General features: G+C 36.9%; 1 protein-coding gene across 3 annotated transcripts in view; it reads right to left on the reverse strand.

The window, feature by feature from the left end:
• The window catches only part of ARHGAP21 (Rho GTPase activating protein 21), a 133,750-nt gene that overhangs the window by 31,463 nt on the left and 78,518 nt on the right, over window positions 1-23,769 (reverse strand). For 2 of the 3 annotated variants that reach the window (XR_007728885.1, XM_050804850.1), the window contains 5 exons: window positions 19,020-19,112; window positions 17,414-17,492; window positions 13,706-13,760; window positions 6,207-6,236; window positions 2,953-4,849 (listed from right to left, as the gene is read on the reverse strand). Coding sequence is in view for 2 of the 3 variants with exons in the window: in XM_050804850.1 (XP_050660807.1) it covers window positions 2,953-4,849; window positions 6,207-6,236; window positions 13,706-13,760; window positions 17,414-17,492; window positions 19,020-19,112 (2,154 nt within the window). In the remaining variant the exon portion in view is untranslated. The remainder of the gene's footprint in view (window positions 1-2,952; window positions 4,850-6,206; window positions 6,237-13,705; window positions 13,761-17,413; window positions 17,493-19,019; window positions 19,113-23,769) is intronic. The other variant, XM_050804851.1, reaches the window with a different exon arrangement.

A 23,769-nucleotide genomic window follows, 5' to 3' on the forward strand; every position in this document is an offset into this window, starting at 1 on the left:
CTTAACACTTCTAAATCATCTTGATATGGCAGTGCCAATAAGGCAGTGACCATCAAATTCAATTTAACCTAGGCTAACCCTCACTGAGCACACACACAGCCAACGTTGGGGTAAGACGGAGTAGTCTTAGAGATATGACAAAAGCATGGAGAAAGAAAGTGAAGATGAAACCCTGGGTGTGGGTAACAGTCACAGTGTTTTTGTATTACTAGTAATGAGGAGTATAAATCAGAGAAGTGTAGGAAGTCAGGATTTTAGAACACACTGCAGTATCTGCTACTCACCATAGGATTACTCATGAACAGCTCACATTGTTATGGTTTGTGTTTACTTATAAAAGAAGTTGAAATTTATTTTCAGGACTTACTATGTAGCTTTATAAAGTGGGGGGGGGAGTGGGAACAGTAAACAAAATACTGTTAATGAGTAATATTTCAAATTTAAAAACAAAATGTATTCATTTTGTATGCCTGTATGCCTCCTAGAACCTTAGTATATAGGAGGGGTCCCCAACTCCTGCACTGCAGACTGGTACTGGTCCATGGCCCATTAGTAACTGGGCCGTACAGCAGGAGGTGAGCAGTTGCGGGAGGGAGACAAAAGTCAAATAAGATAGGAACTACAGAGTACTTTTATTCTTAGTAAATAAAATGATTTCTTTTCATCAATCTATATGTATACAGAATTATACAGATCTTTATTTTCTATTTTAGCCAAAGTCCCCTCTTTAATAACATAATTAACTCTTTATTTCTATACTTCATAACTAGGAAGAAATATTAACAGATATATCCGGCACTTTTTTTTTAATACTCCAGTGTAATCTAATTATATTGTTGTTATTACGTAGGAAGAAAATATGATGCCACTGTTCTGATAAGATCGCACAGGCCAGTGAAACACAGCTACAGGTTGTAGGACTTTTTACATTTTAAAACCTCATAAAACAATCATTCGCCTCAGTTGCTTTCTATAAAATATCTATTCTAGATGATGTATAAGATTTCATCTATGACAGGAGTCTACTATTTGCTGAGTTTGGCCTTAGGGGTATACATATGAATATAGGTACAATTTAGGTTGGGATTCCCTACAACATTGACAACTTGAATATATCCTATTTATAAAAACACATAAGCTGTGTGGAACTTTTTTAAAAAGCTTTTAGTGTCACCTATCCAATTAAGTGTTTTCTTAAGAAATATTTTTAAAGCTATCAATAGCTTTACAATTGATAGCTTTAAAAATGTTTCTATAGAAAAGAAACAACAGTCCTCAACAGCTTTAAAAATGTTCCCATAGAAAAGAAAAACTCAACTGGTACTCAAAGAGAAGCATATTATACTGTAAAATGATGGAGAACTCTTTTCATAAACCCACTGGGCACCAGGGGAATAGAAGTATGGGCCTTGGCTGGTGGCAAAAAGAGAAGGAAAAAAGCCCCTGCATCGTGCGCCTCCAGGGGGCGCTCTTCACAGGCATTCTACATACACAGCACCCTCCCTGGAGCTGTGCTCTGCGATGAGGCTGAATGAGGCAAACCTAGACACCCTGTCTCTATCACTTACTGTGCGATTTTAAAGAAGTTAGTCTCTCTATTCCTTAAATTTCTCACTTATAAAATGAAGATAATATTAAGGACATAAGTCATCACCCGTTAGCAGATGATTTAGAGCTGCACAGTCATTATGATGAGAACTGTCTTGTTTTGCTATACATTTAACCAGCATTTCAAAATTCTTTCAGCCATTATCTCAACAAATACTTACTGAGTGCATTCTTTATGCCACACAGTGTTCTAGGCATTAGGGACACAAAAGTGAACCAAAGATTTAAAATTTCTGCTCTCATGTAGTTTATGTTTTAGTTCTACTGAGAAACATGTAACAACAACAACAAAAAAAACCATGTCAAGTGGAAACAGTAATACGAAGATAAATAAAAAAGCTTAAGAAGAGAATGTCAATTTCTGTGTCTGTGTGTGGGATACCTGTTTTAAATAGGTGAGTCACAAAGGCTGCTTGGATAAGATCTTTGAGCAGAGACCCAAATGTTATGAGGAAGTCAGAGGCTTGTGACTATCTGTGGAATGTGTTCCAGGGTTGGAAACCAGCTGTACCTGTCCCTGTAGCAAGGCACGCCTGACAGCAAGGAGGCTGTCGAGGCTGTAGATGGGATGCACATGGAAGACTGTGATAAGAGACCACGAGGCAGGACCTCTCTGACCCCATCAGAGACGGAGCTGTGAGGCAGACCATGGAGGGCCTTTCAGACCACAGGATTTTGCATGCTATTTTGGGTGAGATGGATGGGAAGAAAACAGAGGGTTCTGCACAGAGGAGTGGTGTGATCTAATTGACTAAAAACATCACACTGGCTGCTGTATGGAGAACAGATCTGGGGTGGGAGGGAGCAGACAGAAGACTCAACAGGACGGGTGCCAGCAACTGTGGCACACGCTTATAATTTAAGTAACTTCTCTAAATCTATTCTAGGATTTACAGTATGGCAAACTAACTTGACAATGAAGAGGTCTTTTCTCTCAGTACACGTTAAATTTACAAAGAAATATGCTTTAGAGAGTAAAAGCACCATTTACATGAAAGGTTGGTAACTAATTATCAAAACTGTTCCACTTGGTTTTTGATTCACATGAATCAACAATTAGGTACAATTTGCTTTGCTGATTTCCTTAATCTCAGGAATTTGTCTCATCAAAATAAAAACTTGAAATGGGTACTAGGTACATGAAATTTTTTTTTTTTTTAAAAAGGAAAATTGGTACTAGAAATAACCTTTAAAGAGGATAAAAGCTCTGGTTGAAGCACAGCTTATGAGATTCCCTACAAACACTTTGAAATCACACTGTTAAGATTTCTGTGCCTATTGAACTAGAAATAATACTTTTCTTCTACATTTGGCATATTAGCCAATGACTCTAAATAAGCTCACCTATAAATGGGATGGAAGCCAAGGAATCGCCAGGCGGACTGGTACTCGAGGCTTTTCTTTCCTCCATTCTTTTTATGTGGACCTCTCGACGTGCATCATTGGGCAGCCAGCAGGTAGTGTCTGACCCAGTCTCCTGGTCATTTACTGCCAAGATGTAAGACTGATGCCTTAAAGGCTGTGGTGTCTGGCGTCCAGATGGAGGTTTTTCCCTTAGGATGACAGCTTCTTTATTATCTAAAGTATCTGATTGCTCAATTTCAGCCTCTTGTAAACTTAAATCTTGATTCCTTTGACTGATGGGTAGTTCTAAATCTGAAGTACCGGCGTTTTCACTCGATTGAGGGGCAGGCTTGGCAGAGGCTCCAGATAAAGAGGGGGATTTCCCAGTCTCCACTTGCTGATCGGGGGTGCTGTCAGTCCTTACCCATGTCTGCTGATTCAACAGACTATTCTGATGCAAGTGATTTACTGGTCTTTGGTCTTTGATAGAAACAAATGATTTCTGGCTAAATGATGGTTTTGTGACATGCGTCGAAGGAGCTTTCAGAGAATTACTTCGGACTTTCACAAGAGGTGACCTGTCTGGTGAAATACCCCGAGGCAGTGACATTCCACAAGTAGTCTGAAAATTTCTGTTTGACTGCAGTGCTTTTAGATCTGGTGGAATTTTTTTAAACTGTGACACAGATCCCACTCCTCTACCACTCAATCGCCTGTTATCAGAATTAACAACGCTTGGGGCCACAGTAAAATTGGAACCTCGAAAAGATTTATGAATTTCTTGCTGCCTAGGTCTTTCATAAATACCTCGTCTATCATCCTGTTCAGTAAACCCACTCCACTTGTAAGTCTGTTTTTTCTCTCCATTGGAATCAGGTATTGGAGTTCCAGAACTGACATTTTCTAAGGTTTCATCCTGTCCCTCAATATAATCCCATGAACGAGTTCTATGATTACTAAAACTAACAGATGGAGACGTCAGTGCTCCTTGAGATGCACTTCTTGGACAATACTTCATTAGCACTGAGTCTTCCAGTCTTTCTTGGGACACACTGCGTTGCCGTATCTGGACAGACTGGGGCACTCGATCATGAGAGGTGCTTCGACGTCGTCCCTGCAAAGTAGTGCGGTTGGGGACGACCTGGTTATAATCCGTCGTGCTTTGAGATGCTGCTCTTAAACTATCTAATCTTTCTTGTATTGTCCGACAACCTATGTGCAATCGTCTGTTATCAATATACTCTTTGTAAGTTTTATAGTTTTTCCAGTCTATGTGCTGATGGGAATTCGGCGAATAGTGATTAACAGATACAGAGGGAGCCTCCACAGTTTGAGATCTGCTGCTTGAGATTCCATCAGAATGTCCACTGTAATTTCCAGATTTAAGTAAAATTCCAGAAGGTTCCAATGATCTGGAGCCTGCAGTCTGATGAATTAGATGAGTGGTGGGAATTGATAATGGTGGTGATGTGGTTCTTGACACTGTTTTTAAAGAGGTCTGCTCATTCACGCCATACCTCACTTCTTCAGTTCTATGTGAAGGACCTGCATGGTTGTTTCTATTGGATAACAAATCTACAACCTTCTCAGAAGGCACAATGACAGTCCTTACACTTTCATTGCAAACACACACTGCTGTGTTTGATTTTGCAACATCTGTTGGTGATGGAGGCACTTGTATTTCCATTCTATAGGCCCTGCCAGGTTGTGTCAGTACTGGTGTACTGGTTTGCTGTTTGCTCAATGATGAGTCAGGAGGAGATATTTCAACTGGCTGTGCCATGGCTGACGGGGCAGATGGCAGCCAGGGATAGCAGATTGGTGGAGGTTCAGGTATATTGCGGGCATTGCCACTATAAGCTTCGTTGCCTTTCAGGTAGGCATCTTGAGAATATGCCTGTATAGAAATGAGAGAAAGGTGTCACTGGAAATTCACAAAAAGAATAATAATTTCCATTTTTACAGTTTACTATTTTATCTGACTATGCCCTACCTCGTTCCTGAGTGACACTCACTATAGCATGCATGCAAACACAACATAAGGGTACTCTACAAATCTAGAAAGAGCTAGTCTCTCAGAAATCAAATACATTGTAGAATCTGCAACACATACAAATTACAATCACCTCTGCTCAAAACATGTGAAACTCATAAATTTCTACCCAATCAATTAGATGTACCCATATTGCTTCTAAAATTCTCCCCATTCAAGCCTTCTGATTTTTCAGCAGTCGACAGGTTAAATGGCTGCCAAATAAATCCCAGTAAAGGAAGATTCAGGTATTTTGCCAGAGAAAAGGTGAAAATATTAAAAATCTTAAATGCATTTTAAGTACTACTACTATCATAAATTAAATCTAATTTATTTGAAGCATCTTGTCAATTAACCATTATAGAGTCCCTGAGAATAATCCATTTTGACAAACTAAGCCCATCAGCAGCCATGCTACCTATTTTAATATTTAAAGTAAGAGAATATGCAAGTTTAAGAAATAAAGCACACACAATAAAGGCACAAAAATATGAAAAAAGGTAACTCATCGTTCTGTATATAATTTATACTTTTATTTTAAGCTAATGCAAAAGTATATCATACAAATGTATTTGGTCTCTTTTACTTATTATGAGGAGACATTTCTCTATTACCAACAGGCAGGCATGCAGGTCAAATTGTTTTTTATCAACTATTTGTAAAATTATTCAGCAATATTTTTAAAGCCTTAAGAATAACAGAAATTAACTATAGAGACTTTACAAAACAGAGCTCATCAGTGCAACACAGGGGCTATGTTCAGCATCTGAGACAGGTGTGGTAACACATCTTCCCCTAATCAAAACAAGCTTAACTCAAGACTATCAGCATATCTTGTCTTTGCATTCGACAGCTTGCAAAGCTCAAGTGCAGCCACAAACATAACAGCAAAGTAGTAGGGACAGGAAGAGGGTGAGATACTTAAAAAAAAAAAAGAAATATATATATTTTTTTTTTCACACACACATACACTGATGCAGGTAAATATTACGTTGTAGCATCAGTTATGTATAGGATACAAAAAAAAAAAAAAACCAAACATAAAAATAAAAAATAAGGATGGAAAACCATCTATCACAAACACATTCTGCAAATTAGTAAGATTAACATGATAGAGGGACTTCTCTAAGCAAACTGAACAGTTTTTAATAGATTGGCTTATTACAAATCTCTACAAAACATGACTTAAAAAGCAAGGAAATGGCTACTGTGCATTTCTTACCAGTGCTGTGACATCCTTTGTAAATTGTAGCTAGCAGAAAATAGGAAAACATAGTAGAAGCTGCTTACTGATATAAAGACAAAATCATGTTGTCATATTGATGCTGGAAACGGCAAGCTAAAAATACATCTATACTTGTTTCTCTGGAAGGTACCAAGAGAGGTAAAGGGCAGTGAAGCATAAAGAATAACTCCAGTATTCTTCTGAACATCTTTTTCTCAAGCTTTTATCTGATTCTTGTTTGATGTGTCTACCATTCTTGAAAGCAAAATACATCTGGTGACATGCATTCCTAACAAATATTTTCTTCAATATGCACTGCTGTCTGATAACATGCTACAAAGCTTCCCTCCACAAGAGCAACAGTGATGTCTCTCATTTCCCCCGAGCTTCTTCCATCTCTGCTTCCAGATGACGAAACGAATGCTCTATTATGCATTTAAAATAGTACAACCTCCTCCTTCCCCAGTAAATCAGAGCATAACCACAAGCTGTCAGCAGACTGCAGCTGCCTTTACACTAAGATTCAGGGGGAAAATGACTTTTATTAAGTAAGTTTCACTCAAAAATTAAGATCTTTCAACACTGTGCCTTTTGTACTAATGTATTAGTTTGCAAAAATAACTACTGGATACACATAAAAATATTACTTCCAGAATAATTCTTGTTAACCTATAATAAACATTATAGAACACAGACTAGAATGCAGTGAGAAATTAAAGCTAGGCATATAAAAGAAAACATGTCTACATAATATTTTTATGGCATGAATACTGTTAATCCAAACATGCAGTTTGGGTATGTGCATTGACACACCAGGTCTATCTTTTCCATGCTGATTAGAATCCATACCAATACTTTTCTGCAATAGGAAAATTGTGTCTGGATGAGAAAATACTGTGCTATCTGGTAACAGCATTTCCCACAGTGTCCTTGTGTCATTTTATTATATACCACCTGAAAAGGAGGATGGGGGAGAGGAGGTCCCCACGGTCAATGATGTAGAGTCACTTGGCAAGCTTTTGATTTCTCAAAACCACTATGACATTAACGTACATTGTGAAAATCGAAGGGAAAATATAAACTTATTCACTATGGAGGCCATTTTTTCCCAGAGGTTTTAACAAAACTAGAATATCTACTTGTGTAATGCTATTCTAGAACTAGTATTTTAAAAATAACTCCTTTAATCAAATTTGGGAAGAAATATTGTTTAGTAATAGAAGTATATGGCTGGAACTATTAAAACTTGGGAATATTTTACATACTTCAGACATCTCTACTATTTCTGTATGGCAATTCTAAATGCTAAATAGCGTGCAATACAGTCACAGGTCCCCGCTTCTGAGTTATCGCAAGGGGTCCTGAAATCCATACACATGCATGCATGAACAGTGAACATCTCACACATGCAGTACTATTATCTAATGTAAGCAATATGGTTGAGATAATAAAATATGGATTCATTCAAGAACATTTTTCACAAAATGTACATTGTGAAACTTCAAAGTACAAACTTATTCACTAGGGAACCTATTTTTTTCCGCAGAGGAAAAATAATTAGAATATCTGCTTGAGAAATGCTGTTCTAAAACTTTTTTTTTTTTTGAGACTGAGTCTCACTCTGTTGTCCAGGCTGGAGTGCAGTGGTGCAATCTTGGCTCACTGCAACCTGTGCCTCCCGGGTTCAAGCGATTCTCCTGCCTCAGCCTCCCAAGTAGCTGGGATTACAGGCATGAGCCACCAAGCCCAGCTAATTTTTGTATTTTTAGTGGAGGTGGGGTTTCACCATGTTGGCCAGGTTGGTCTCGAACTCCTGACCTCAAGTGATCCACCTGCCTCGGACTCCCAAAGTGCCAGGATTACAGGTGTGAGCCACCATGCCCGGGTAGAACTAACGTTTTAAAGATATGTCCTTTATTCAAATTTGAGGAGGAATATTATTTTTGAAACCAATGTCATAAGAATTACATATTCAGTATTAACAATTCTGAGTTTTAGTTAGGTTTTAAGCCCAAATGGATACTTTACAATATATGTAGGTGTTTTGATAGAAATAGACATTTAATTTTTTCCCAATTGACTAGCTCTTGTGAATTCAACAGAATATGACAAAACATTTTTAGCCATTTTTTCCATTCAGCTTTTTTGTATATCACTTCACATTCCTTCTTGAGCTTTCTTTACCCTTGTACTTAAGTATTACGCCTTATAGGAGTTTAAATAGCTTGTATTTTAAAACTGAAGCCTTCTCTAATGAAAACAGAATAGTGGCAGCCCTGTTTTGCCTACTAGATACAAAAAGCTCTAAAAAAGCGGGGGAAGAGGAAGAGGAAGGAAATAAGAAAGATGACCCAAAGAATTCTTTCTTTGGAATTAGAACTCTAAAGGGTATGTTAAATACAACTTAATACTAACAGCCTGGATCTTGATTATATGTACAGTGCCTAATAGTAACTAAATAATCCTAAAATAATCTTCTAGTTCATTTTTTACAGTCACATCAAAATCACCATGACCATACCTATGATACTGTGTATTAAATGGTAAACAAAACAGAGGAAAAAAAAAAAAAAAAAAAAAACCCTGAAGAATAAAAAAGGTGGTAAGATTAAAATTCCTGCCTTTCAATTCATCTTTAACAGGTCATTAATTTAATGCCATTACCTATGATAAAAGCAAGAATAACTTCATGTTTGTTGGTAGATGCCAACCATGCCAGCGTAGGGAATGGGAGAAAGGGATGGTATAGATGAAGAAGGACTTTCTTTTTATTATACCTTTCTGCGTTATTTCAAATATCTTCAACCAGCACATGCTATTCTTGTAATTATTTAAAAACAGATTTAAAAAAAATTACAAAGTAAACTGCTGCTAACTTGCAAAATATGAAAGAACCCTCCAGAAACATACTCTTGCTTCCCTTACTCTACGCCGGACCACCTAGATATACACTTGACAAATGGCTAATCTTAAATAGGATATTATACTGATTATAAAACACATGAAATGCTTATTTTAAAAGTAATTCTAATAAACCTCAAGAAATACTTAGTTTAAATTACATTTTTCAACTTATGTCACATATCCATAGAGCAGCAAAAAAGAAAACTGGACTCAGAACCCCAAGGTTCACGTTAGAATAACAGTTCTGATACCAACTGGCAGGGTGACTTATGGTAAAGCCACCTAAACAATTCATCTCCACTCAACAGCAGTATAGGACTGTGATTTAGAGTACAGGCTTTCATCTCAGACCTGCCCGAGTTCAAATCCTTATACCATTTGCTTTCTTCCTTATTATACCAGACACGCTGTTTAACTTTGCTGTGTTTAACACAGAACAGCGTAAAGTAGGTTTAAAATGTCATGGCCAAATATTAGACATACCCAAGAATCTCCAGAGTTACAAAAACCGATTAACTTAAAATTTAATTTTTGAGTCAATGGAGTCAAATGCTTAACAAAATATCTTGGGTGATGAACCAAGAGGAATGCCCCGATCTAGTTCTCCTACCACTATTTCACTCAGGGAAGTATTCTCTTTGGTCAGTGCTGTGGTCTGAATGTTTGTGTGTTCCCCTCCCGCAATTTGTACGTTGACACCTAATCACCAATGTGAATGAGTTAGGAGATGCGGCCTCTGGGAGATGATTGGGTCATGCGGGTAGACCTCATGTATGAAATTAGTCACCTTATAAAAGAGACCACAGAGAGCTGTGTCAGCCCTTCCACCAAGTGAAGACACAGTGAAAAGGTACTATCTGTGAGAAAATGGGCCCTCATCAGACACCAAGGCTACCTGAGCCTTGACCTTGGGCTTCCGAGCCTTCAGAATGTGAGAAATAAATTTGTTTATAGTCCATCCAGTCTAAAGTATTTTGTTACAGCAGCAGCCCAAATAGACTGAGAGTCAGGATCACTGTTTAGGTGACTGGATTGGTGTGGCTATTTCATTCATGCATAGGTAACATTTAATGGGGAAACAAAACCATTTTGGTTTTTGAAAATAAAATAAAAAACTTTTTTATTTTGCAGTAAATACGAACCTGCCTAAGATACTGGAGTCTAAAATATTACAACAAAATACTGTCAAAATGATTAAAATGAATGTAATACTATTCATATTGTTAAGCTAGAAAATATATGCTGGTTTAGAAAATGAGGCTGCCAAGCACAGGATGACTATTACTAGCAGTAGTTTAAAAACAGAAATGAATTATTCTTAATTTTACTTCATGGTTTTCAACATTCTGTCATTGTCATCCACGAATTATGAAACCTATAATCATATAACTGTCCTTACATGAGTCAAGTTTTAAGCCAAATTAAATTTTCTAGGCCACCTCTCAAAGGCAAGCAGAATGCTTCTAAAATAATTGGCCGGGCGCGGTGGCTCAAGCCTGTAATCCCAGCACTTTGGGAGGCCGAGACGGGCGGATCACGAGGTCGGGAGATCGAGACCATCCTGGTTAACACGGTGAAACCCCGTCTCTACTAAAAAATACAAAAAACTAGCCGGGCGAGGTGGCGGGTGCCTGTAGTCCCAGCTACTCGGGAGGCTGAGGCAGGAGAATGGCGTGAACCCGGGAGGCGGAGCTTGCAGTGAGCTGAGATCCGGCCACTGCACTCCAGCCTGGGTGACAGAGCGAGACTCCGTCTCAAAAAAAAAAAAATAATTTGGTCTGTATATCACTTCAGGAAAAGAGAAAAAACCTCCATGCACTACCCAATCCTGTGGCCCAGGCAAACATATACAACCTACAAGTGTTTCCATGGGCAAATGATTTTTACGGTGGCTGTAAAAATGTTCACATTACCCATTGCTTTTCTTTACGATAAATTTTCAACCTCATGGGAACAAATACATCTTTAAAAGCACATAGTTTGAATAACAAATTTAAGGTCTGCATAAGTACTTCTGAAGACCGCTTAAAGAACATTTTAACTCTGGAATATATGTCAGAGACAGAGAATTATATACTCCTTTGATTTCTTAATGAATTACACTACATTCAAATGTGAATTAAGGATAGGTTTAAAAGTAGGGTTTTCTTTTATGATTAAAGGCATGTGCTTTTATTTCTTAATGATTACGGTAATTCAAATACCATGTTTTAAAAATACATTTTATGTTACAGTATACCAGAACTCTTTACTGCTGAGCCTTGAAGATCTGTATGCTCATGTTATTTACTAAACTGGTTTTTCTCTGTTTCTGGGATACTTTATATTTTACTTTTACTTTAGATTTACTTAAATAAAATATAACAAGACAGACTATTCTAGAACATGAATGAGTAACAGAAAAAAACGAATTTTTCTTTAAGTAACCTATTTTTCGATTAATCATATCATTACAAAATTATTCCTTCCATTGCATGAAGTGGTTTGCTGCTCTTCATCAATCACACTGCAGGATATCATGGCGATTCTGCATTTAATTGCTTCCTTGCCAGCCATTCTGTGAAATGAGCACTGTTCCAAGAGCCATCCAACCAGTGCCTTCACCTTGGCAAGGAAAGGGTCTACTGAAGATCAGAGAACAGTTCAGTTTCGGAAGCTGATCCTGTCTTCAAGCCTTCAGATTGCAAGGAGGAAGCCAGGTAAATCCTTCGCTACCATTATACATCATCTTCTTTATAAGAAGAGCACTAGAGAAGAATTCCCTATTTATTTCTAGTCTAGTGATTTTCACAGCCATTCGTGTCTGTGGTTATGTCTGCTACATGATCACTATGCTGAATTGTCAGGGTAGGAACTCTACAACCACTTTTGCATGCCCAGGAAAATTACTGCAGCTAACTGTACCTGCCTTCCTGAGCCTCCCAACTCCAACTGAACTGTGTACTTCAGAAGAGTAATTGTTTTCAGTACTAAGCCATTCCTACATAAAATCTACATGCCTTGAAAACACGGGGTTAATCCCCATGAGTTTCACTTCATTATAGTTTACATGTCAGTGAATGACTCTTTAGGATCAGCTTTAGTGATTTTTTTTGTAAAACATGTTTACAGATTATTTAGGCCTTTGATGAGCTAAGTTCAAACTACTGCCTTACAAATGAAGAACATTACTATACCATTTCTATTACCATGACAAAGAGTGGATAAAGCTCCCTGCTTTTCTTGAATTTAGCTATAGATAATAAGAAAAAAATCCAATTATTCACCAAAAAGAATTAAAAATAAATACTTCAGTGGCCACTGCCATTTCTTAGATCTGTTAGTTGTCAGTATGTTACTTAAAGAGTTTTTCTATTTTATTCTACTGAACTGCAAAATCAATGGAAGGAAAGTATTATTTTATTGAATGAAATATATATGTGCATATATTTATATATGTATGTGTGTGTATATATGTGTATATATACACATATATACATATATAAAGTAAAATATATAAAGTATTTTATTGAATGAAATATATGTGTATATATTTATATATGTATGTGTATATATGTGTATATACACACATATATATACATATATATAGATAGATAGATTTTTTTTTTTTTTGAGATGAAGTTTCACTCTTTAGTCCATGCTGGAGTGCAGTGGCACGATTTCGGCTCACTGCAACCTCTGCCTTCCGGTTTCAAGCAATTCTCCTGCCTCAGCCTCCCAAGTAGCTGGGATTACAGGTGCCCACCACAAAGCCCAGCTAATTTTTGTATTTTTAGTAGAGATGGGGTTGCACCATGTTGGCCAGGCTAACCTTGAACTCCTGACCTCATGATCCACCCGCCTCGGCCTCCCAAAGTGCTGGGATTACAGGCGTGAGCCACCGCGCCCAGCCGAAATTTATATTTTTATCATCTTCTTTCAGCAATATTTAAGCTTAATAAATAAGTATTCCATTTATTTCTTTATAAACATCAGAAAACAATTTTAGACTAAATACTAAAGTTTTCAACTTTCATTTCAAGACTGTAACATATTTTCCCCTTAAGGTGCAGACTCTGTTCATTGTGAACATTTTAGGAATGAATTGATACTACTTACAATACTGCTTGGTGAATTTACAAACAGTAATATCTATTGGAAAATTAGGAAATGGCAATCATAAAATTTGTCCTCATATAAAAAAAGAAGATTCTATTTTTTTTTTCTCTGTACATAGTGAGAAGGGGAAAAAAAAAAAGATTCTAATTCCTGGGGATATGCACTTGCACTCTGAACTCTACCTTTGGTCCAAGGATGAACTAGAAGGCAACACTAGGACAAACGCTTTAGGAGTCTCATTCTAAATGACAGCAGTAAGAGTTCACTGTAGAATCAACATAACATTTCCATGTCACTTAATTGCAAAAACTTGACAATGGTATTTTTGGTCTGATTTTTGTAAAATGTAGAGAATTCCAGATTCTGTAAAAGGAACTAGAGGGTTTTTAAATTCTAGAATTTTTTTAATTCAATCTTTAATACTTCCATCCCAAAAATCTTTTCCTAACATTCATGACTGTAAAACAACTCATATATGAATAAATAAAACTTACCACTTGGAGAATGTCTTCATCTTTTGGCATAACACTAAGTTCCAATGTTGTATCACTGAAATTGAATATATATACTATTTTAGGAGAGGTAGAAGTGTATCAAAAGACTTAATGGAAAAACAGTTAACTCAGAAGTATTTTTTAAATTGTTTAAGATTTTGGTATTCTTTTTTTTTTTTTTTTTTTTTGAGACGGAGTCTCGCTGTGTTGCCCAGGCTGGAGGGCAGTGGCACGATCTCGGCTCACTGCAAACTCCGCCTCCCGGGTTCACGCCATTCTCCCGCCTCAGCCTCCGAGTAGCTGGGACTACAGGCGCCCGCCACCACGCCCGGCTGTTTTTTGTATTTTTAGTAGAGACGGGGTTTCACCATATTGGCCAGGCTGGTCTCAAACTCCTGACCCTGTGATTCGCCTGCCTCGGCCTCCCAAAGTGCTGGGATTACAGGCCTGAGCCACTGCGCCCGGCCTATTTTTGGTATTCTTACATCTTTATTTTTAAAATCAAATCATTAGAATGAGAAGAAGTCACCTTTGTATACATAAGTTAACTACACACAAAAGAGGGACGGACCCCTGGCATGTTTGTGCTATTCATTATCAGTAAAGTCTTCTTCATAACATGTTTCTAATTTAGAAATATAAAGTATGTTGCTTATATTAAATAGTCCCAAGACAAAACTCCTAACAATATCAGTATACAATTATTTGTTTTACTCAAGTCACAAAACAAATTATAGATTGTCATATATTCTGTTCATCAAGTTAAAATTCATTAACATCAAAGAACCCTCAAATTTAATATTTTAAATAATTTCTTTTTTTTTTTTTTTTTTTTTGAGACTGAGTCTCGCTCTGTCACCCAGGCAGGAGTGCAGTGGTGCAATCTTGGCTCACTGCAACCTCTGCCTCCTGGGTTCAAGCAATTCTCATGCCTCAGCTTCCCGAGTAGCTGGGACTACAGGCACACGCCACCACACCCAGCTAATTTTTCTATTTTTTAGTAGAGAGGAGGGCTCACAACGTTGGCCAGGCTGGTCTCGAATTCCTGACCTCAAGGGACCTGCCCACTCTGGCCTCCCAAAGTGCTGGCATTACAGGCGTGAGCCACTGCGCCCAGCCAACTAATATTAAACATCTTAATTGTGCAATATTCCCTCCTGGCCTCAGAAGTGAAGGAAATCGCTTTACCATCACAACGACTGAGATGACTCATTTTTAATAACTATATAACATTTCAACTATTTGCTTTCTTGCCTATGATTTACTTTTAGTGCCTTTGCAGGGATAGCTCAAAGTCTAATTTTATTTTGGTTCTGTAAATTTCCTGTTGAAAATGATAGAGAAATTTCCTTAGGTTTTGAAAGTTCAAAGGGGTAAACACAACTGAATCCTGTGATCTGGAGTTACGTACAGATATGGCAAAGGCACCGGGCGAAGTGGCTCACACCTGTAATCCCAGGCTGAGGTAGGCAGATCACTTGAGGTCAGGAGTTCAAGACCAGCCTGGCCAACATGGTGAAACCTGGTCTCTACTAAAAATACAAAAATTAGCTGGGCATGGTGGCAGGTGCCTGTAATCCCTGCTACTCAGGAGGCTGAGGCAGGAGAACTGCTTGAACCTGGGAGGCGGACACTGCAGTGAGCTGAGATCGCACCATTGCATTCCAGCCTGGGCAACAAGAATGAAATTCCCTCTCAAAAAAATAATAAAATAAAATAAAATAAAAAGTTATGGCAAAGGCAGTGCTACTATCTCCACCAAATGCTAACAGTATCAGATAGATTTTCCCCCAATACAGTCAAGAGATTAAGAAACAATCAAATAACAACAAAAAAACAAAATAACCTACTGGTGTCTCTTCTTAACAGATTTGAATCATTATGTTTCGTTTCATAAATGCTCAGATTATGCTAAACCCATGAGAACCACAGGTTCAAATAAATTTAACTAGTAAAATATGTAGGTACTTTTATTTCAGTATTTAGCATTGGTAGAAACTGATGTTTCAATAAACTCCCGCACAAGGACACATCTGTTTGTTTTTGTTCTGAGACAGGGTCTCACTCTGTCACCCAGGCTAGAATGCAGTGGCTCTATCAAGGCTCACTTGATTGACCTCCTGGACTCAGGTGATCCTCCCACCTCAGCCTCCCAAGTAGCTAGGACAACAGACACACACCACCACGCCCAGCTAATTTTTTGTATTTTTTATAGAGACAGGGTTTCACCATGTTGCCCAGGCTGGTATCAAATTCCTGGGCTCCAGTGATCTGTCCACCTCAGATTCCCAAAGTTCTGGGATTACAGGCATGAGCCACTGCACCTAGCCTGCAGGGACACATGTTACATTAATACACTGCAGAATCTCTAGGGCTTTGTGCTGCATTACCCATTTGCTACCAACTGCAGAGAGAAGAAACACAACTTTTTTAATGGAAATAAAATTATGAAAAAATATTTCTGTAATATTCAAATTGATTTTAGTGGTTGAAGTGTTATTACTCTGAAAGATGAACTGCACCAGGAACAGAAGAATTAAAGTAGATTTTGAAGAAAACAATGATTAAGTTGGTTTTTAAAGAAGAGATATTAACAAATACACTAAAAATCTTTTAAGTTATGGGCTGACAAAACATATCGTTGTACTTGTGATGATCTAAATTATTTTGAGGAAAAAAATTTGGGCAAAATCTGTTATCCCTTGGAGAGGCTTTAAATTCATTATCAACATTAGAGGCAATATTCGAGTTGTTTTCTGTTAAAATCCCATTAAATATTAAAACATTAAAGAAAATACTCTGAGATCAATTAATCATGACCATGTCATTTAATTGTAAGAAATGGCAATGTATTAGGGCATTGGTGTAAATAATTTAGATTGCAGCATGAGCCACTCTAGATATGGTTAGGAGAGCTTGATAACAATCTTCAGAAAATGAAGAATTGCACTTCAATTACAGACAGGTGAGTTTGGCCAACAGAAAGCATTAGATAATCCAAAAGTTCCTACATTTGAATCTGAGAAGAACCTCTTACAACAGAGTGACGATCTGACTGGGCTCAGATCCATGGCCTAACCTTGACAGAAATTCAATATGGTAATAAATGGTTATTTGTAATTTGGAAAAATTTTCTGGTTGTGTGGGTGAAAGACAGTAGGACTAAATGATCTCCAAGGTCTCATAGACAGTCACTCTATAAATACGTATCTAACTTCAGAGCTCAAAATCCTATTATTCTGTAAAATGCAGGCAGACAAATGGATTAAAAGGGAATGTCTTGTTGTCTTGGTTACAACAAATGAATTAATTTAGGAAGATTATTCAAAAGGATACTTAAAAGTAACATACCCCAGTAAGAGGTTTTAAAATAAATTATGTATGCATTTATTTATATATTATAAACAAATTATACATTTGTCACTTCAAATTAAAGGGGTAAACACAGTAAATCTAAAATGTGTGCCTCTCAGCCTCTATGGGATTTTAATCATAGATCTGATACATCTGTCAAGCCAAAGCCACCAACTAAGCTATCCTCAGATAGCTGGTCCTTGGCAACTCTCAAATGCATTATATCTGAGGGAAAGTTCCACATCTCCTTGTTACCACAGTTCCTTATAAGAATAGAAGATTGTAGTAAATCTATGTGCTCTATTGATTTGTAAAACTCATCTGTGGCCAAAATTAATGTTTTAAGAGTCTTACCTGTTTTGAATTAAAGCAATTACTTGGGAATAGGTTTTGCCAATAACACTTTCTCCATTGACTTTTATGATTCGGTCACCTTCAAAGAGAAGTTAAAAAACACATGAGAAATCCTGCAGAAAGTCACTTTTGAACACTTTTGAAATATTTCTTGAATAATGTCCTTATTTTTAATGTGGTATATATTAAAATAAAAAAATACAGAATTGTGAGAAAATTATTAGTATAATTATATTACAAAATAATTATATGAATATCCTAGCTTATTACTTTTAAAGTATCTTATTACTTTTAAAGTATCTTTTAAATACATTTAATATATCCAGCTTTTTGTGCAACTAGCCATGTTCTAAGTAAGAGTTCCAGTCATTACTGAATTGAGAAATTTCGAAAGGTCTAGTCACCAGGGGACCAGTGCTATACTACTTATGCTCCTATCAGTTGTTGCCTGAGTTGCAGAACTAATTATCTCTCCACTTACCCTTTTTTTTTTTTTTTTTTTTTTTTTTTTTTTGAGTCAGAGTCTCACTCTTGTCGCCCAGGCTGGAGTGCAGTGGTGCAACCTCTGCCTCCCGGGTTCTTTCTACTCTGAGTAGAGTAGAAAGGAAAAGACAGAAACAAAGAACAGAGGACAGAAAGAACAGAGGAAAGAAGCAAATAGACAAAAATGCACTTTCTGTGTGCTTATCACAGCATATCTCCACTTCATCTTCCCAATCATGTGGGGCTTAAAATATAACAGATAATACATTCTAAAGAAATCTCATATGCACACTAATATTCATATTATACATATTAATGATATTTAAATCAGGCTTACTTTAAGTGTAATAAAAAAAAAAACTCAGGTGAGTAATACATTAACAGTACATCCTTACAAATCTTAGCAATGATGTCCACTACTTTCTAATATTTGTAGGTGAAAATATAGCATTTTATTTAAAAGGCAGTGAAATATAGTTTTTCAATAATTCCCATTTTAAATTGTTTGATGTTTAAAAAACGAAAGAAAGTAACTATTTTAGAGTGTGCACTAACATAAATGAAATCTCTACTTAGGTTTTATTAAAATCACAAATCACAAAACATTTTAGAACAAACAGCTACTACATCCAGCCAATTAGGCCACATATACTGACACCTTCAGATGAAGCCAGGCTTACATTGCATTGGAGACTTAAGCCACTCTTTGTGCTGCAAATTAATTAACTCAACTCTGGCAGATCAGGCACTTCCAGAACTTAAAAATCCAAGATCATTTCACATATATCATATAAATACCTTCATCATTTTGCTACTTTGTAATCCTTTGTCAAAATTCAATGCATGAAAAATATGTTCCTTAAAAGAGCCTCTAAGAGTCTATTATCTGTGTGGTAATTAAAAGTGCTCACAGTGTATCAATTTATATTGTTATTTCTGTTCAAACCCATCCATATGGGCATCAAGAAACATAATTAGTTCTCAAAATTAGTAACAACAGATGTGAAGGAAAAGGAAAAAGCATACAGAAAGATGCAAAAGGAAAAAATATCGAACCTGAAATATGGAAGACATAAAGTGAAAAAGAAATTAAAAGGTATTGTTTAAAGAAGAGTATCAGCACCTGTACATAATCCAGCTTCAAAAGCAGGTCCTCCTTGTTTAACTTGTTTAACAAATATGGTATCCATTGGTTCCAAGCGGTTTCTTTGTTTTCCTGTTGCAGAGAAGCCCAAAGCATGATTTTACTTCACAATACCTTACTAAAATATCAAAATATAAAATAGTATTTGAGACAATTAAGCAAATATTTTTAATGAAGTATTAAATACATATCCTGAATTTGGATGCTAAAATTATAATGCAAGAGTTTTCATTAATTCAAACATTTATTTTGCTTCTTCCATAACATAATGACAACCACAACACTGTAATGCTTTCCATTTACTTGCTACATTCCGTATGTCAGTTGCCACACTAAATACTGTACATACCTCAGAGCTAATTTCCATAGCAAGTAAGTGCTACTACTACCATTCATAAAAGAGGAAACTGAAGCTTAGAGGGATTAAATAAAGTCTCCAAGGTCACATAGCTAACAAGTGCCAAAGCTGATTACACAGGCAGTACTCACTCTACTGCTTTTGTTTTTTGTTTTGTTTGGTTTTTTTTGAGATGGAGTCTCACTCTGTTGCCCAGGCTGGAGTGCAGTGGCGCAATCTTGGCTCATTGCAACCTCCACATCCCGGGTTCAAGTGATTCTCCTGCCTCAGCCTCCTGAGTAGCTGGGACTACAGGTGCATGCCACCATGCCCGGCTAATTTTTGTATGTTTTAGTAGAGATGGGGTTTCACCATATTGGCCAGGCTGTTCTCAAACTCCTGACCCTGTGATTCGCCTGCCTCGGCCTCCCAAAGTGCTGGGATTACAGGCCTGAGCCACTGCGCCTGGCCTCTACTGCTTTTTAATACTGCATTGTGCTAATAAGCTTTAAAATGCAACAATGAATAAGACATATTCCTTTCCCTTCAGGGAGTCTGGTAGGAGGAGAAAGACATACAAACAAATAACAGTGTAATATAAAAAACAATCAGAGACAAATACAAAATACAGTCATGGCAATGAAGAGAGCATGATCAACCCCGTAAGTTGGAATTTCACAAGCTGTTTTCCATGGATCATTGGCATTAACATCTAAGGTGCTTGCTAAAAATGGATGTTTTGGAGTCTGACCAGAAATCTGCTTTGTCAACAAGTTTCCCAGGTGATCCTAATACACATTAAATTTTGAGAACAACTAGTTGTTTCAGTGAAATAGAAGTCAATGACAAATTCGCAGATGAGAGGACATTTAAGCTAAGTGATAAATAGCGTAAGTATTGTGGGGGAAGAAGGAGGTACACGGTAGTTCTCAAAGTGTGGTCCCAGGACCAGCAGCATCAGTATCACCTGGGAATATGTTAGAAACGCAAATTTGTGGACCCCGCCCTAGATCTCCTGAATCAGAAACTCTGAGGTGATTGCAATGCACACTTAAGTTTGAGAATCACTGAAGTAGAAGACACAGTCCTGACCCTTAAAGAAGAATGTAATAGAGAAAATAAGGCATATACATGTGTTGAGTAACATACTACCTGTTAAACAGCAATACTGAGCAAAAAATGATTGAGTGTCAAATATAAAGAGTTCATAATTATTGCCATATAAAACTGAATTGTTACCATAGTGTATGCACCAAGATGGCTCAAAAGAAGTTACTTAATAAAGGAATATCTATCACTAGCTCCCCTTAAATACTTAGCCATTTATTCTGAAAGATGCCCTCTAAAGCAATGAATGGCGAGATTTCAAAGGCAATGGGGCATAGCAGAAATTGCTTGTTTTAGAAGCCAGCAGACATCAGTCCAAATCCCTTCCTTTGCCACTTGAAATTTTGTGTGTGTGCTGCACTTCTTCTTCATAAAACTTACAACTCACTACCTAAAATTACATTTTTATTTGCTTACATGTTTGTTGTATATCTCTCTAACATAAAGAGCAGGAATTTTTGCAATGCTCACTAATATCCATAGCACAGAGCAGGCATTCAATAAATAATTATTCAACGAATTAATACATTTATTATTTAGTTTAAATTCACACAAGCCCTCAAGATGGGCATTATGATCCTAAAATTGCCATTTGAGTGAAGAGGAAAAAGAGACTCAGTAAGTTGCTAAGAGGCAGCGTAGGGATTTGAACCCAGGTCTGAATTCAAGTGTGGCAATTCCATGCTGCCTCAAAAGTAACTGAAAGTGATTCATTTCTCAAGCTCTACTGTATTCAAGTAGACAGTCCATCTGCAATTAATTTAAAAGGAAAAAAATACTTTCTTATCAATTCAAGTCACTTAAAATGCAAACGCTGAATTCCGATCAAGTTGGTGATCGGGTTAGGTCACTCTGTGGTCAATCTAAAATTTACAATAGTTGGCATTAAAGAAAAAACATCTATATTCTTGGCTAGAGATCTAAAGGCTTAGTAAGTTTTGTTGCATCAAGTCACTGCTTTCATGGAAAGATTTATATAATAAAAGAGAAGAGACATTTTTCCTATTAACGTCTTCTAGTCCACTGTGTCTCAAAGGTGATTATATCATACTTAAAAATACAAAATGTAAATGACCATTAATGAATTCTACAAAATAATAAAAAGTTGGTTGGGTAGCAATGCGGTGACTTCAGAAAATTCTGATAGAAAATTTCACTTACACAGAATAGAGGTGTTCCAAAATAATGTGGTGTTAATTCTATAAAAGAAATACTAATTTTGAAATAACTGCCATTGTAAAGTCAGACACACTTTGTCACTGACAAATCTTTCAATACACTATGCCTGAAAACATATGAAGATGGAACAGATTAAAATAGAGTCCAATCCTATAGCAAGCACTGTTACATCTGCTGAGAGTTGCACTTTTAATTCTTGCTCACTTTTTTTTGTTTTTGAGACAGAGTCTCACACTGTTGCCCAGGCTGGAGTGCGGTGGCATGATCTCGGCTCACTGTAACCTCCGCCTCCCAGGTTCAAGCGATTCTCCTGCCTCAGTCTCCCGAGTAGCTAGGATTACAGGTGCCCGCCACCATGCCTGGCTAATTTTTTTGTATTTTTAGTAGAGACGGGGTTTCACTATGCTGGCCAGGCTGGTCTCGATCTCCTGACCCTGTGATCTGCCCTCCTCGGCTTCCCAAAGTGCTGGGATTACAGGTGTGAGCCACCGTGCCCGGCCTCTTGTTCACTTTCCTTTCTGAACTTTCTCCAAAAATCTGACTTGTTACCTAGATATCATCCAATTCCTCCTAGAGAGAGAAAAACATTTCCCGTAAGTATCCCTTAAAGATAAGCAGATTTCACTAAGAAATATACTTTTCTTCAATTTCTATACACCTTGGCTCTATGTCTTGAGTTAAACACTTGACTCATGAATTTTAAGAGTGTCTTCTTTTTAAGGTACGTGCTCCGCAATTTTGCCAGAACTGGAAATCAAAAGTATCACATTTAACACGTGTGTCATTCACAAGCTCTCTCAGGTCTATAGCTTTTATAAGTAAATTTCTAGATATGCAGAACTGAAAGCCTGATCCCGAACCGTGGTAATTCACCAGGAAAAATGACTCCTTACTTCGCTGTATGATTACTTAGCAGACCCAGATGGCTTCCCTGGCAATTCTTAGTAAAAGCATCTTTCAATTCCACATCTGTATTTTATAACTTCTTGATTTTTTGAGAACACATGGGACATGTTTCAAAGAACTGTTAAATACCTTATTCAAATATCATTTCCTAACCTTATCAAAAGAGAGTGTCTTTTTGGCACATACATGCAGTGAAATCTTCCTATATTTGCAGAAAAGAAGGTAAAAAGTCAATTATCTTACATGGATGAGAATGGCTAAAGTAACCAGGTTCAGAAAAAGTACCATTTTATGTTATAATATATAATTAGTACTGACTTAAAAAGACATAAAAAGCACAGGTAAATTTACCTGAACTTGAACAGTACATTTGAAATCAGAAAGAATACACATATGTCTACAATGAAGTAAATGTGATCAGTTGGGGGAAAAATAACTTGAGTAAAAATATTAATTATATATAGGTAGTAGCTGCCATATATATAATTATATATAGGTAGTACCTATATATATTAATTATATATAGGTAGTACCTGAATGTTCAGGTAGATGTGATTCCTATTCTCTCTATTCATTAGAGTGCAACAGTTAAGACCATGGGCCCTATAACCATATTACATGGTTTAATACCCCACCTCTGTCATTCATTTCCAAGTGGGGTCATCAGATTGTGCAATATTTGATATATATTTAAACTAAAAAATAGTAGTAGTCTATCTGAAATTCAAGTTTAATTAGGCATTCTGTATTTCATATGGACAACCCCATATGCAAGTGATTTTAGATGATTTGTATGTGCCCCCAGTTTACTGATCTGAAAAGTGGGGATGATGATAATAATTATTCCTATCTCGCAAGGCTGTTGTGAGGATTAAAAAAGATAATCCAGTAAAGCATTTATATAATATTTAGTGCACATAGGTATTTAAATTACTATTATGACAGTCCTGATTATAAACTTTTCAGGTTTACAAACAGATCAGAGACGATCTTGGGTACACAGAGCCTGTCACATCACAAGTGAGCAATAAATACTGGTTGAAAGGACACCCATAAAACTCAACTGTCATATTATAGGGAAGTCAAGGAATATTGCCGGGGGAGGGGATGGGACGGGAAACATGAAAGAAAAGAAAGTGAAAAGGTAAGAAGAGATTATACTAAAAAAATTTCCAATAACTCTGACACAAACTATAGACT

This window comes from Macaca thibetana, chromosome 9 (genome assembly GCF_024542745.1).
Source record: "Macaca thibetana thibetana isolate TM-01 chromosome 9, ASM2454274v1, whole genome shotgun sequence".
NCBI lineage: Eukaryota > Metazoa > Chordata > Mammalia > Primates > Cercopithecidae > Macaca > Macaca thibetana.